General features: G+C 51.4%; 1 protein-coding gene across 1 annotated transcript in view; it reads right to left on the bottom strand.

Moving 5' to 3' along the window:
• Window positions 1-1,912: 1,912 nt before the first annotated feature.
• Window positions 1,913-13,979, bottom strand: part of LOC100900331 (lipase member K-like) — a 27,850-nt gene continuing 15,783 nt past the window's right edge. The window contains exons 2-7 of the mRNA XM_003738763.1: window positions 6,534-6,687; window positions 6,123-6,439; window positions 5,434-5,526; window positions 3,414-3,566; window positions 3,211-3,282; window positions 1,913-3,106 (exon numbers count right to left, since the gene is read on the bottom strand). Of these exons, the coding sequence (XP_003738811.1) occupies window positions 1,913-3,106; window positions 3,211-3,282; window positions 3,414-3,566; window positions 5,434-5,526; window positions 6,123-6,439; window positions 6,534-6,687 (1,983 nt within the window). The remainder of the gene's footprint in view (window positions 3,107-3,210; window positions 3,283-3,413; window positions 3,567-5,433; window positions 5,527-6,122; window positions 6,440-6,533; window positions 6,688-13,979) is intronic.

The following is a 13,979-nucleotide window of genomic DNA, read 5'->3' as shown; positions in this document are numbered from 1 at the left end:
CCCGGGAAGAAATTCGTTCCGAACGTCTCGATGAGGAGCGATCGGATCCACGCGAGAGCCGTGAAGAGCTTAGAGAACGCTCCGATCGAACCCAGGAGCGCCGTGAGCTCCGGGAAGACATCGAAAACGAGCAAAGGATCCGAGCCGATGATCGACGTCAGATCACTGAAAGAAGCGGACGAGCAGACGTCAGGAAAGACGAGGGTGAACGACTCGACAAGGAGGGCAGACTGCGGCTCGAAACGCGCCGGGACTCTAATCGGCGCGTCAGGGACGAACGAGAGGATCGGGTCGAAGAACGCCGGATCTCCCGAGTGCGGAACGAGGACCAACTCAGAGTCCGAGCTCATGAGCGCCAGGAACTCCGTGATCGCGCCGTAGACGAACGGAGGGCCCGAGCTGATCACCGCAGAGAACTTCGAGAGCGATCAGATATCGAGCGTACGACGCGAGAGGTCCGAGCGAACGCTGAGGATGACCGTCGAGTTCGGAGCGGAGAGCGAGAGCAATTACGAGAGCGCTCAGAGGACGAAAGGAGAATTCGAATTGACGATCTCCGGGAGTCCAGGGAGCAATTCGATGTCGAGCGCAGGGTCCGTAAGAAGCCGGACGCGGACAGACGCGAGCGGGTAGAAGCTGCTCGCGGGGAGACGGAGCTCCAACTGCCACGAAGTCGAGTCCAAGGAGAGCGTAGGGTGATCGTGGAGCGTGAGCGGGAATCGAGAGCGCGTGTCAACCGCGAGCAAGAAACTCGAGCGGAGGACCGTCGAGAGAGAAATCGGGACATGCGACGCGAGTCCAGGCAACTTGATTCTCGGGAGGACCGGGAGCTCAGCGGACGCGACTCCCACGAACGACGCGGATCCAGGCAACGTGACGCCGAGGAGAGCCAGAGGGAAACGGGAGATGAGCGCTCATCCCGGAACGTCGAGAATGACGAGACCAGGAGGCTCAACGAAGACCAGAGAAACCACCGTACTCCCGACAATCTAGAGAGATCTGACGAGGAACGACGCCTCTCGAATTCAGAGGAACGGGATCGATCGGATGAGAAGCGAAGTGAACTGTTCTCCGAAAATCGTCTCCGTGTTGATCGCGAGATGAATCGAGTCAATGAACGCATCACCATTGGACGGGTCGATCTCGATAAGCATGTTCGCGACACCGACGACGAATCCATCCGTGAAATTTTCGATGCCGAGACCGCGGGCCGGAAAACTAGAGAGCGACTTGTGGAATCGTTCGCGACTCTCGAGCGGACATCGCCTGGGAGCGCAGGCTGTCTCGAGAAATTACTGGGACAATCCTTCATCCAAATATGCCTTGGGGTTGCTTTGATGAGCATGAAATCTCGATTCGTCTCCGGAGAGAAGGGCGATGGTATTTTCGGCCAGGTATGAGGACAAATCGACAAGTCTGTGAAGCTAAAGCTGTCGATGGTAGTTAAGCTTTGGAGCTCGCTTACCTAGTCGAATGATGTCATGAGGCGCAAAAGACCCTAGAGCATTGTACGCTGTAATGGACATTTTGAGTCCTGAATAAAGCCTACGCACTTTAGAAAAATGAGAGGTCGCCTCATTTATGGACAAACTGCGTGCTGAGGTACAGATGGAATACTCAAATAATTCAAGGCAACAAACTCAGCATTCAATAGAAGCATATGTAGGTACAATTATTATTATATACATAAATTTGTAACCATATGTACATTATTTACATAACCTAAGCTCGAGTCCATGGAACATCTTCGTGAAGAGAGCTCCTTCGTCTAGTCTCTGGCAACAAATAACATATGAAAAAAAATCAGAAAAAAAACGATTCGATCGATACCACCTCTCACTTGATCGAATCGGGGGACACACCGAACATGAGGGAGGAGCTATTTCGGAAACTCATTCAATAACTTAAAACGCTATATGGCGCGCAACGGTTTCGAAGCGGGACTCTTGATCATCTCTCTCGAATTCTCGCCAACTAGGAGCTGAGGGCTCAACTGAGCCTTCGAAGCCGACGGCATCAAATCTTGTACGTTCAACTTCTTCGAGTTCCCCGTAATTGGGAACCAGTCGGTTTGGAAGCCACCATTCTTATCCGGATGCATGGCGATTGGCTTGGTGCTCAGACCGTAGTCGATGAAATGGCCCTCGGCCGGTACGAGTTTAGACAAGTGCTGCCTTGGCTCGTCGATGTTTGATTCGCCCTCCGACGAATCAGGGAGCTCCTGAGATATATCTTGAAGATCGTGTGTGACGTCGGGTGTGACCTCCGGTGAGACGGTGGGCTTCGCGACATTGCGAACGGGCGGTGGAGGTCGGAGACCGTGCATATAATTTACGGGGGGCTCCTCGACGTGGTTCTGGGCCACCTGGGTCGCAATCTCGATCCCTGGCTGTTTGTTTGGTCGGTGAGGAGCGAACATGGGCTTCGTCAGAGCATATCTTGGCGGCGAACTTCCGAAGCCGTGAGAGCTGCCGAAACGAGGATCTTCCGGGATACCTTGCAGCATGGTGTTGTCGAAATGAGCGAAAGTCTCGCCAGCGAAATGATATCGGTGAACAGGATCCAGAGAGGGCGGCCTGAGGAATTCAAAGAAGGAGAGAGGCTTATGAGGCATCGGCGGGAACTCGTCGTCTTGATGCCAGGGTTTGCCCATGGCGATCGAAGCCACCTTGATGCCCATGATTGGCAACCCGCTCGGGTTTTTGTGCGTCATTGGTGGCATCGGGAATGGTGGCACGGGCGCTTCGAATAGCGTGTCGTGGATCTCTGGTCGGTACAATCCGAGATGGAGACCCTTGTTGAACTCGTTGATGACGTGCAAAACCGGGTCGTGTAGTACTTCTTTGGCGTTGATGCCGATTGTGAAATCCAGATGCGCGAATCCCGACTGCGGTACGAGATAGTCGAAGACTATTGTGTGCCTCAATTCGCGTCTCAAAGTGCTTACGTCCTGTGGTGTGGCTAGTCGATCGCCCTCACCCCAGAAGAGGGCCATTGGAGTGCTTATTTTGTGAAGCGGGTATTTCGGGGGGAAGGGAAGGCCATAGCGCCAGAGATTCTCCGGCTCCCCGTAGTCGAACCGTCGAAACTCTCTCCGGTCGCGAATCTACAAAGAAGGCAATTTGTTTTTCTCCGGAGCGCGAGGAACACAGGCGATTCGCGACATCATCACAGAAAGAATGCGTCCTCGGCGATTTCCTGTCGTCTCACCTGAACGAAATGGATCAGATTTTTGGTTGAAGTACCTGATGGCATGTGAGCCATGTAGACGGGTATCCTCGTCTGGAACGGTAGTACAAACTTGATTCCAGTTCGCGACATACGCATGTACATGGGATTGAGTATGTCTTCTGACATAATCACTAATAGATAGATTCACGCCGATTTACGCCGCGCGACTCCCGATTCCCCACCTTGTTGAGCTGATGAGGGCTGATTCCCACGCTGACCGACACCGGCAGGAAACAAAGTCCCCGGATGTGAGAATTGCACATATGGTTGTACATCGATCTCGAGTGGCGACTCGAGGGTAATACTCCGCCTCCATTATATAAGTCCAGAGTTTTCTACAGCAGTAAATGCACAGGATTAGTCATAGCGATACCGATGTAGTGTCGGAGCAAGATGCAAAACCGTACCTTACGCCCCCATGCAAACCAACACACCGTTTCCCCTCACTACGTATAGCCAGAAATTAATTAAATTTGGAGCTGCCCCGAGTTTGTTTCAAACCTCCGATCTCGAAGAAGGTTCCGAGGGGCTCAGAGGCATCGGGAAAGATGTTCAATACAGGGGGAAGTACTCCCCAATACTGGGGTTCACCATCAGATTGTCTCTGCTTGCCTAGAGGCCAAGAATCGCGAATGACGTTCTATCGCGGCTGTCGGGCCCCAGAAGGCTTCCGTCAACCAAGCGGTCGTTCGGTGAAATCTTTGTGTAATTCTCAATGGAGTCGATGAGTGTGTGCTCTTTCAGCAAAACCCGACTGTGAACTTCGGCTAGCCGCGCATCACAGAATCCCATGGAGGGGGAAAGTCGACCAGAAACAGCAATCAAAGGAGCGTACAGTGAACGAGGTAGAAAAGGAAGTGAAGATTACCGAGAAGCATTTTGATCCGTCTGTTCCGTCCGGGATGCGATTATTTCGCGTCTCGCCCCGTCGCGCATCGGGCTTCACGGCCCCGAAGCCTCGCATTAGGAAATTTTCGATGGTCAGCGGCAATAGACCACCTCTCGGAGACAAATTTCGTGATTCGTGTCGAGCGAATCTCCGAGTCAGAATTTATATCCTAGACCTCGACTTTCATCAACGCGATCGCCGCTTCCAGGATAGCGGCATTCAAAATGAGCTAGTGCTAAGCCAATCAAATCAAGTGCCAAAAGTTGTGGTTTTATTCCCGATTTCGAGTGGCGACCGAGATGCGTTTGGAGCGTGTCCGGAATTCATGTCCCTGACTTCCGGTCGAGATTCGAGATCTCCGTCGTGAGTCCCCGTCCCGGAAAGTGAAAGGGGTGCCCGGCTCGAACAAAAGACACTAAATTCCGTCGGGTCGACGAGGCGCCTTCTCTCTCCGTGATGACTCAGGATGATCGTATTATAGGTACTTATCCACATCGGATCATGGCATCACTACACTCAACCCCATTATACCTGACCGTTAGGCGAGGGGAAATGCAGTCCCGGGTGGAACTCCTCCTCTTTCTATCGATGCACTCATATCCCACAGTTAGCATCGCAATTACTCGAGTTAGTGAGACGTTCAATAAATAATAGATGAGAGAAGTAATCAAGCTACCCGAGAACAACCACAAGCCACGAAGGTTTTAAATTCACGATGGATATGCGAGACATCTCAAACGAGAACGCTTCCGAGACCACCCGAAGATACTCCAGGAAGAAATGAAGATTGAAAACGCAGAGCCGTTCAAGCACCAATTTGAAAATATATACTTATGACATGTTGACTCCAATAATTTCTCCGTTCGGTGAGTCGCTCCTGGCTCAACTGTCGGGTCGAAGGGTCTCGCGCGAGTCGAGCGCAATTCTCGTCGCTTAAGCTTTCGATCCTAGATCCGTGCTATGTATCGAGTCAAATTCTCTACCTATAGCTGGAACCCTGGTCGCTCGATGTTTTGAGCGAGTGATAATCGTAGTTGAGTATAGAAATATTCTGCGGGCAAGTCTACTCAGAAGTCGACCGAACTATAGGAGTAAACATCAGATTTCCGCTAGGAAGATCTCATTTTCGGGAACTGAGAGGGCTCAACTCGCACGGAGAGCGTGCGAGTCAGTTTTCTGATTTCCGTCGATCTAGAGCTGGGATAGATTAATAAACTTCCGGAAGGCTCCATCCGCGCCTCTGATCATATGGTTCCGTTAAGATTCAGAAGGAAAAAATTCGGGAGGCGTGACCGCGGTTCGCAGGGGCTCACCTTAATTAAGCCTTTGAATGGGATGAGCATTGTCATCGGAGATGCGAGGTGAGTGATGTTGGCCACGGGAGCCATCGCAACGAAAAGTTTCACCTGAAAAATACCGTTAATGATGGTAGAGTGTTGAGCCCCCGAGACCTCGTTCCTCGCAACGCATCCGAAATCTTCGATCCAATTGCTGGGAATTCGGCCTTCCAAATAATCTATTGCCGAATTTGCTCACGCGGAGCTATCGAAAAGGATGTACGTGAGCAGCACGGAACTCGACGAATGGAATTTGTGGCATGGTACGCACGCTGCGGGAATCAACAGTTGAGGATTCAATCGTCGCGGATGAACGGGTCAGTCCGTTCGTCAAGTAAACAGGCAGTCAAAAAGAGAAGACTGAACAGAGTCAATATTCTGTTTCTCAACAATTTTCACTCCCACATAGAATCTTCATGGAGAGGAGCCCCGCGTTTCTTGGATCGATAAAAGAGGCGAGAACTCCCAAATATAAACACTGATGGCACAATACGTCTGTGATGACGGGTCGACGAGTTGCGAACACGCTTCGCGAAGAAGGTTCACTTCTTGCGCCGGCTGGACGGCGTAGAAGTCAGTTTGCTCAACGATTCGGTGCTATTTGCCTTTGCTTTGCAATTTCCTTTAACAAATTCATCCTTCAGGAAGAGTGGGGGAGAACTCACCTTGTGGTTGTACTGCGGCTTCAGCGATAGCGTCACCATGATATCGGTGGTTCCCTGAGACCAGCCCAGAATCGTGAGTTGCGGGTGACCCGTATGGTGCAGGACGAAGTCAATAGCTGCGGGGATATCGAAGTTGCCGATTTCATCAAAGCTGAAATCCCAGAACTGTTTGCTATTACGTCGGTGCTTCAGGTGTTTGGAGTACGGGGTTCCTCGAGTGTTTATCAGCCAGACATCGTATCCGGCGTCGGAGAGTAGAAATCCGGGAGAGTTCTGCGGCGTATTGAGAACCCAATCGTCAGCTGAGGAGATGATCCCTGGAAATCGCGGAGAATCAGATCAGGGACGATCCCTTCGATTGTCGAGAGCGATGAGCGAAAAATCATAAATCGCACCGACCACCGCAATTACCATGCACGAGTAAGACTGGAGGTCCCGGTTCCGTTTTGAAGCTCCGAGGAATGCCTCGCGATAAGGGTATGCGCACCAGACTCAAAAGAAAGCCATCTTTCGTCAGCACCGGGAAGTGCTCCACCGGATACCGATGTTTCCGAATGAGACCCACCTAGAACAAATCGGAATCTCAGAATCGGTATGCGGCTCTCCCTGTCCGGAGCACCTCCGACGATTTCTCACGACAATGTTCGGCCCGTCGCCTTCCACGACGGAATCGACCGCTCTTCTTCTAGATGTACACGGTTTTGTGTTATGGACACGCGACGATGAGATGTTTTTTTTGACGCGATGACAACGAGAATTGACGCCGCTAGTGAGCCGCAAGCCACCGATGACAGCTCCTCCCGGTGAAGTCTTCAGCGGGCGCAAGGAAAATTGCGAACATTCTTCAACATGACATATGGATTAAAGAGGAAACGTCAGGAGACATACGCGAAGACTTCTGGGTCTTTCGACCATGAACCGAATTATTGTGGGTCTCCGAATCAGGTAGGAAGCGCATCGGAGCGTACGAGGGAACTACGATCCAGGAAGTTTCTGATTGCTGTCTGTATTTAGATAGCACTGCAGAAATTAATGATGGAGTGCATAAAATGAAAAGCGAAAGGTATGTTGAGAACACGGAGCAGATGGCTATATCGAGACTCCCGACGCATCCGAGCTTCTCTCCTCACACACCGTCGAAGGGGAATCGGATCAAGAGACGATTCCAGGGGATTGGGTGGTGGCGAATTCGAAGCGGCCGGTGGCGTGAACGAAAGAGTTCGAGGGTTCCAGATCGAGCGATCAGACAGCTTGCTGATCACGGATGTCGCAACGGAAAGCCTTCAAGCACAGAGCACAGAAACCGCATCATCTCCGCGGAACATGACGTTCAGCGAGCCCACCCGCTTGTTCGTCGACTGGAGCCAAAAGTGGCTCGATTCGTTAGCTTCCCATGTCAAGATTGGGGAAGCAGTGCCCGTCAAAAACTGACGTGGCGTATCTGACCACTCGCTATTACGCACAAGACAAGTCTCAGCTTGGCGCCATATAATTAACCCATCGAATGCAGGGCCGACGCGAGAAAACTCATTCGCCTCACAGTCAGGAAGATTCCATAGACTTTCCTTCATATCGACCAGAGGAATTTCCTCTCCATCGAGCGCCGGCCACCGACTCCCAACGCGGTCTTTTGGTCATACGCGGCAATTTCGAAGCCGATGTTTCTCTGCAAACAATTGTCAAGTGCGAGCAGGCTTTCGGTACACAGTCTCTGCCTTTGACAAACTCCTCACGGACAAAGTCTTAAAAACTGCCCACAGGAGCTATTAGTCGATCAGCGGGAATCGAATGAGGCAGCGCTCATCGCTCAACAGTCAACACTGGGCGGAGAAGGAGGCTGAAGGAGACCATCGTCCCCGAGCCGTTGCCCAGCGATTTTAGTCGGCTGGAATCGAGAGTGGCACAAGCTACCGCTGCTGGTTGGCGGCATTCAGGGGCTCCCCCGGTATGATGTCATCCAATAAGGCGAGCTCTCCGTAGGAAACCTGGTTGTCAGATTGCTTGATCATATACTAATTAGAGGATTGAAGCTCTCATGGTCGGAGACGATAAGAGTGGAGAAATTCAATGTTGTCGGCGCTATTGGATACTCCCATGTACTTCGGGATGGGTCCCGCGGTCGGGTAAGTCGTAGCTCCGGTGATTCCGCAGTGATTTTCGACATATTGACAGTCGCTCGAATTTCGCTCACGATTGAAAAGATGGATCGGCGAAACGGTTCCTTCATTGACCGATCGACAGGGGCTTTCGCTTAATTCGGACAAAGGGGAATCCGGAGGAGCGGATTGCTTTGGATCCGATCCGATTCCTGTCAGGCTTGACTTTCTTAATTGCAGGCTGTGTCGCTCGGAACTGTTCCGGTCCACGTACAGGACTGAGCAGGAGTGTACGTATTTTCCTCGAGCTTTCGAGACTTGTCAAGATCAAGTCGAGGATCATGGGCGCGTCTTCCCCGATTGACAGACTTCAGGCACTTCGATCCACGTGAATCCTTATTTAACTCCCGTTCTGGGTGGCGGGACGTCATTGACAGTCCAGATCTTGGTCGAGCGAGCTATCGGACGAAGCCGACTAAGCAGTAAGTCTCGTACGTCGTCTGTCCAATGATGGGTCTCGGGTGAGGCAGACACCTCGAATATATGTAGGTGCAACGAGGGAACTCCGGAGACCCTCCCATCCACAGAGAAAGGTCCATCCGGGCCTGTAGGACAAGTTCGAATGACGATTCTCGTTTCACCCCGACGGGAGGACCTGGAGCTCGGCAAGGCCAGACGCTCCCCGTTCGCACCTTTGAGTCAGCGGGAGATATTAAACCTTGGTCCAATTATCCTTTGGGTGTTTGTCTGCAGCCTTGAAGCTTCAGGGAGATTGGCGACTCAGAAGCTGCAGATTCTTGATCCAACTTATGGCGAGGAAAACCTCCGATGAATGATGAAATCGACGGCTAGCCGAATAACAACCCCAGGCCGTGGAAAGCCGCTTGTCACTCGTTCATTGTTAGTACATATTACTGCCCTGAGGGGAGATGGCGCGGCTCAATCTCTCTCGAAAAAGAGTCTCCTCACGGGAAAACTGGTTCCGGGCAATGATCCGCATCCGTTGAGTCGCACTCTCCGTCCGTCCTCCAGAGCAACACCGAACCCTCGGCTTCGAGATTGAGTTCAAAAAATCATCAATTATGGTTCAGGTGATGAGGGGTTCGGCGTAAAAGAATAAAAAAATCCTTCTTGAACTCTCGATCTCGGTCCCCGATTCGGGAGTGCAACCGGAGCCTCTAATCGAGCAATCGAAGAGGAATCAACGAAAGTGAGCGCGCAACGTGACGCCCCTCAGGCGAAGCGACGGAAACAAAGTTTTAGCGGTGTCCCGCGACAGAAAGCCGAAGACTCCGTTAGTCGGAACGACACGCTGCAGAGAACGTCACCTTTCATTCTCCCCGAGTCGCCTATCTTCTTTTTTTTCTGGTGTAGTCAAGAAGCCCCGATAACCATCAGGGGAGGAGCAGCCGCTCATGAAACAGCAATCGAACCACTTATGTAGCAGCTCTCCTTTTGTTCAGAGACAAGCGTCGGAGATCAACTTGTTTTTATTCTGGGTGGTGCCCATGACGCTGCTTTTCACATGCATAGAGACCCCCATATTTACATCTATTGACTCGGAATGGTATCGGATGACTCCCGAAACCGGGAGGGATGAGAATTCCGATGAATGAACGAGTAGGCGACGGCGTGGCCCTTTCCGAACACTTTCCCTCATCAGAATTCGCTTAATTGCTCACGGTTGGGCAATCATTGCATAACGTCCAATTAAAGAGCCTCGCTACATTTTTTCTGACTCTGGTTGAGGCTATCGGGAAAGTCGGTTGACGGCATGATCAGTTCCAGGCAACGAAACTTGTCTTTCGAACTTTGTCGGATTCGATCGGACTTGCAGAAACGCATCCCTACCGCATCGATAGTCCATAAACAGATTTTTCAGGGAGAAAATCCAGTCCAGAATTAAAATGTTCGGCTACAGATCCTCCATCGACTTCTTCTAACGAGGAAGCGGAGAAATCGTGTAGGTACTCCCCGAATCTGAGGTCGGGATTCGCTGAGATTTTCCATTCGGATATTTCTCGCGTGCAGAAGGAGCATTGCCTTGGTGGATGGAGCCGGAGTGTTCCGGCAAGCGACCGGAGGTGAGAATCTCTGTCTCATGGTCAATTCCTTACACTGAGGGGGGCACCGGGAGAAACAGCTCTATCACGAACGGTTCCATATGGCTTCAAGCGCTTTGGGGAAAAATTCCCAAAACATTCTTCCCCACAAGAAGCGTCTCCGAACTATTTGCTTCCTCGCGTGAGGTAAATGGCAGCAATACAAAGAATAACAAGTCAAGAAAGAGCTCGTACGAGCCGATTCTTCCCGATCGAATTGAACAGCAATCATCTTGGGATTCTGACGGAGCGCACTAAGTAAGAGCGGCACGTGGCCGGTCTTTCAAACGGGGCCGCGTTCATTTACTGAGCGCCGATCGATTGCGAGCTTTAAGGGCACTTGATTCGGAATTCGAGGGGGAGTTGGCTTCCCGCTTCTTGAGACGTTTTTCTCCACGAAGAATCGCCTCGTACAAGAATGGAAAGCAGGAGGGAAATGAGTGGGATGAGCGAAAAATTCGTCGTCCGGAATTCTAATCATTTTACACCTCTTTCATCTGGCGAACGGGAGGTGTGCAGCGGGAACGTTACCGTACCAATATACTATATTGTTCGGAGCTTCGGAGCGGTCGGCTGGCGCGGTCTGACAAAGAATCTGCATGATTGTGGTCGACTTCGAGTTTCGATGCGGGCTCGGATGGCCTGCCCACGGAGTAGCAGGCTACCTGGACTGAAATGCGAGTAGTCTGGAAGTGTTCGATGCATGAATGAGCCACAGAGTTACGGCCTTCAACTCTATTCTTGACCATGAGCAGCATGAGGCGGCTGGAAGCATCGAAGTTCTCACAGCACTAAGAGTGCCTTCGTCACCATCGGCACCGTCGAGGGGGGTTAGAATATTTCTAGCGGCGATTCGGCTCAACATTCGATTAATTCAAAAGTGGAACATACAATCGACGTCTTTCCCTTCTCGTTGATGATGGCGGCGTTGTTTCGTTCATGAAGCGCTCAACACAATGATGTCTCCCGGTGAGATCTCTCAGCGGGAATGACGCAGCGTACTCTACGATAAATCACCGGGAAATCTTCCGAAGGGGACTATTCGCAGGTGCAACAACAAAACGATCGTTTAAGATGCCGTCCGATCAAAATCATTAGGACGCGTTGGTCTTCCATTTTCGAATGACTCATCCCCTTACGGATAGACGAATTGTCCCTCAGATTGTCTTTCCCTCCGGGAAATGCCTCCAATATCCAGAGAACACATCCTCCAGGCATTCAATAGAATGAGAGGAGAGGAGTCTCGGGGGGAATATCCTCTAATTTTGATCCGACAACATTCCTCCTCACGGAGCTCCCGACGTGAGAAGCCGTGTTCTCCGGAGCTCGAACTCTGATGTTAATCAGCATAATCTATGCGGAATCTGTCAATGCAGGCAAGTCTTATCGCGTCAGCGGAAGCCTCTCACAAAAAGTTGGACCTTCGGATGGGTTCTGTCTCACCCCTTCCGTCTCCTCCGTTTCATCCAGGGAGACAAGAATGTTATTTAGTCCTCTTCACCGTATCATATTTCACTGCGGACGGCAATAAATAAACCACGTTTGGACGTCCGTTCCGCGAGGATCCGACGTCAGTGTTTTTGTGTCGTCAATCACTTCTGGTCACCGTCGTCGGCGGGCGATTCGAACCCTGCAGTCACTTTCGCAACGCGACGGAGACATCAAGCGATGCGGTGGCGGGCACCTTCAGGGGGTTGTCACCCACCTCACGCATTTTTCAAACTCGGTATCGAAGAACACGCGTTGGAGTCTTATTCGAAGGGTTTGCCGGCGGTGCGGGCTTCTGTCAGAGACGAAAATCGAGCATTTCTTCCTCAAGTGCGGGATCGGCACAGCGGGGAAGAGTAGGGAATTTCCCGCGGAGAATTCGCTCCCTGATCTCTCTGCGGAACGGCTTCTCGAGCCCGTTCATGGAACTGTTCCTACCCCGGAACTCTCCGAGAGTTTCGTACTCTCGAAAACGTCTCTCTAAATAAGAACACGTTTTCACCCGAAAACCATCGGTACATTCGTTAGGATGAGCGCGATCCCTTCGAGCTCCTGTCCCCGGTGAACGGTACGCCTGCGAAGCGAAACTGGAGAAACACCCCTTTGTCAGGAGCCGCGAAGCTGACTGAGATGAGACGTTTCCGATACACCGAGATGATAACATCTCTTTGATTCGATGGTAACAAAAGGGAAAAGCGAATAATACCGATCTGAAAAATGGCTTCTCAACATTGTGCGACCACGCCAGGTATCGAGCGCCGCCGGCATTTCGAGTTCGAGTACGAGAGTATGGCAGTCCCGAACCTCAGCCGTTGTGGGAATATTTTAATTGCAACGCGAGAAAAACGCTGCAGATGAAAAGTATAGACACCTAGCCGAATGTTCCGAGCCCGACGCACGCACCGCGGCAACGACCAACGCCGACGGTGGCGACGAATTCTACGATCGCTTTGCTTTCGCGCCCCACCGGGACGTGTGATGTCCAGCGTTGAACATTTAAAACCTATGCTGTCAAAATTTATCGAGAGCGAGCGTGCGTGTGTCATCCGAATTTTGTGCAAGTGTCATCGCCGAGTTAAGCCGCGTTTACGAAGAACTTCGTAATCGATCAAAAGTGGTCGTATCCGTAGATTGAAACCCACGTTATCTATCGATCAAAGCTTGGGTCTTTAGAGGAGCCACCGTCGACTGCTGACAAATCGGAATAAGTGTCAGCGTGTGCAGCCTCCGCGAGTAATTGAATAGATTTTTCTCTGAACTTGTCACATGTCGAATTAGAACGTTGAATGCGGGTCCGTGGCTGTTCGCGAGTCGGAAGTCAAGCTTCTCCGAGCTGTGGAGGGCCGGCGGAGTTCGCGACCATTGCGATTTATATTGACCTAAGGGGCAGAAGAAGAATCGGCAGCTCTAGATCGTCGTTCTCCGACCGACACGGTGAAGCGAAACACTCAGAGGATGTGGGAAGTACAGATTGACTCGAATCCAGGGGTTCCATTCAGATTGACGGTTCTGGAGAAGAGATCTTGCACCAAGTCCGACTCCTTGGTCAGAGGGAGAAAGCTGCTTCGGGAGGGAGAGATTCTCCCCTCTAAGGGTCCCATGCCACTTGTTTCTAAGTCACTTTCCAGCGGAACAGCGAGTCGAAACTCAGAATCAGAATATCGAGCCATCGGAGCACTGGTATCTATTCGGACAGACACGTTGAAGGATCTATATGTATGTCTAGCGTCAAGTAACCTGCGGAAAGGGTCTGGGCGAAATCTGCCCTCCGAAGCCGATCTGATCGAGTGGGGTCTCATTTTGAAGGTAATTTCGAGAGGAACATTTTCCGCATGGTCCCGGATCCGATCGCACCTCGTGGTCCCCGTAAACGCCCGAAGAAGTTTTTTCTTCAACCCCTTCTATCTCGAGAACGGCTATAGCTACAGAGTCGTGCGATAGCGCGATCGAAAGCTCTCGACGAGAGCTTTCGTTTGAGACCACTCTCGACCAAATCGGCCTCCTCTAAGGCTTTGAAAATCGGGAACCCAGTTTTCTAATACTCCGTTCTAGTACTTCTACACGAGACGCACCTTTGATACTATGTCAGATAGAAGTCCCAAGTGTCCCCCGACCATTAGCCATCAGACCGGGAAAATCGAAGGGGTGCATCTTGCCTTAAAAAAATTATC

This window comes from Galendromus occidentalis, unplaced genomic scaffold, assembly GCF_000255335.2.
Source record: "Galendromus occidentalis unplaced genomic scaffold, Mocc_1.1 scf7180000076319, whole genome shotgun sequence".
Taxonomy (NCBI): Eukaryota; Metazoa; Arthropoda; class Arachnida; order Mesostigmata; family Phytoseiidae; genus Galendromus; species Galendromus occidentalis.
This window is presented reverse-complemented; position numbering and strand designations above follow the sequence as displayed.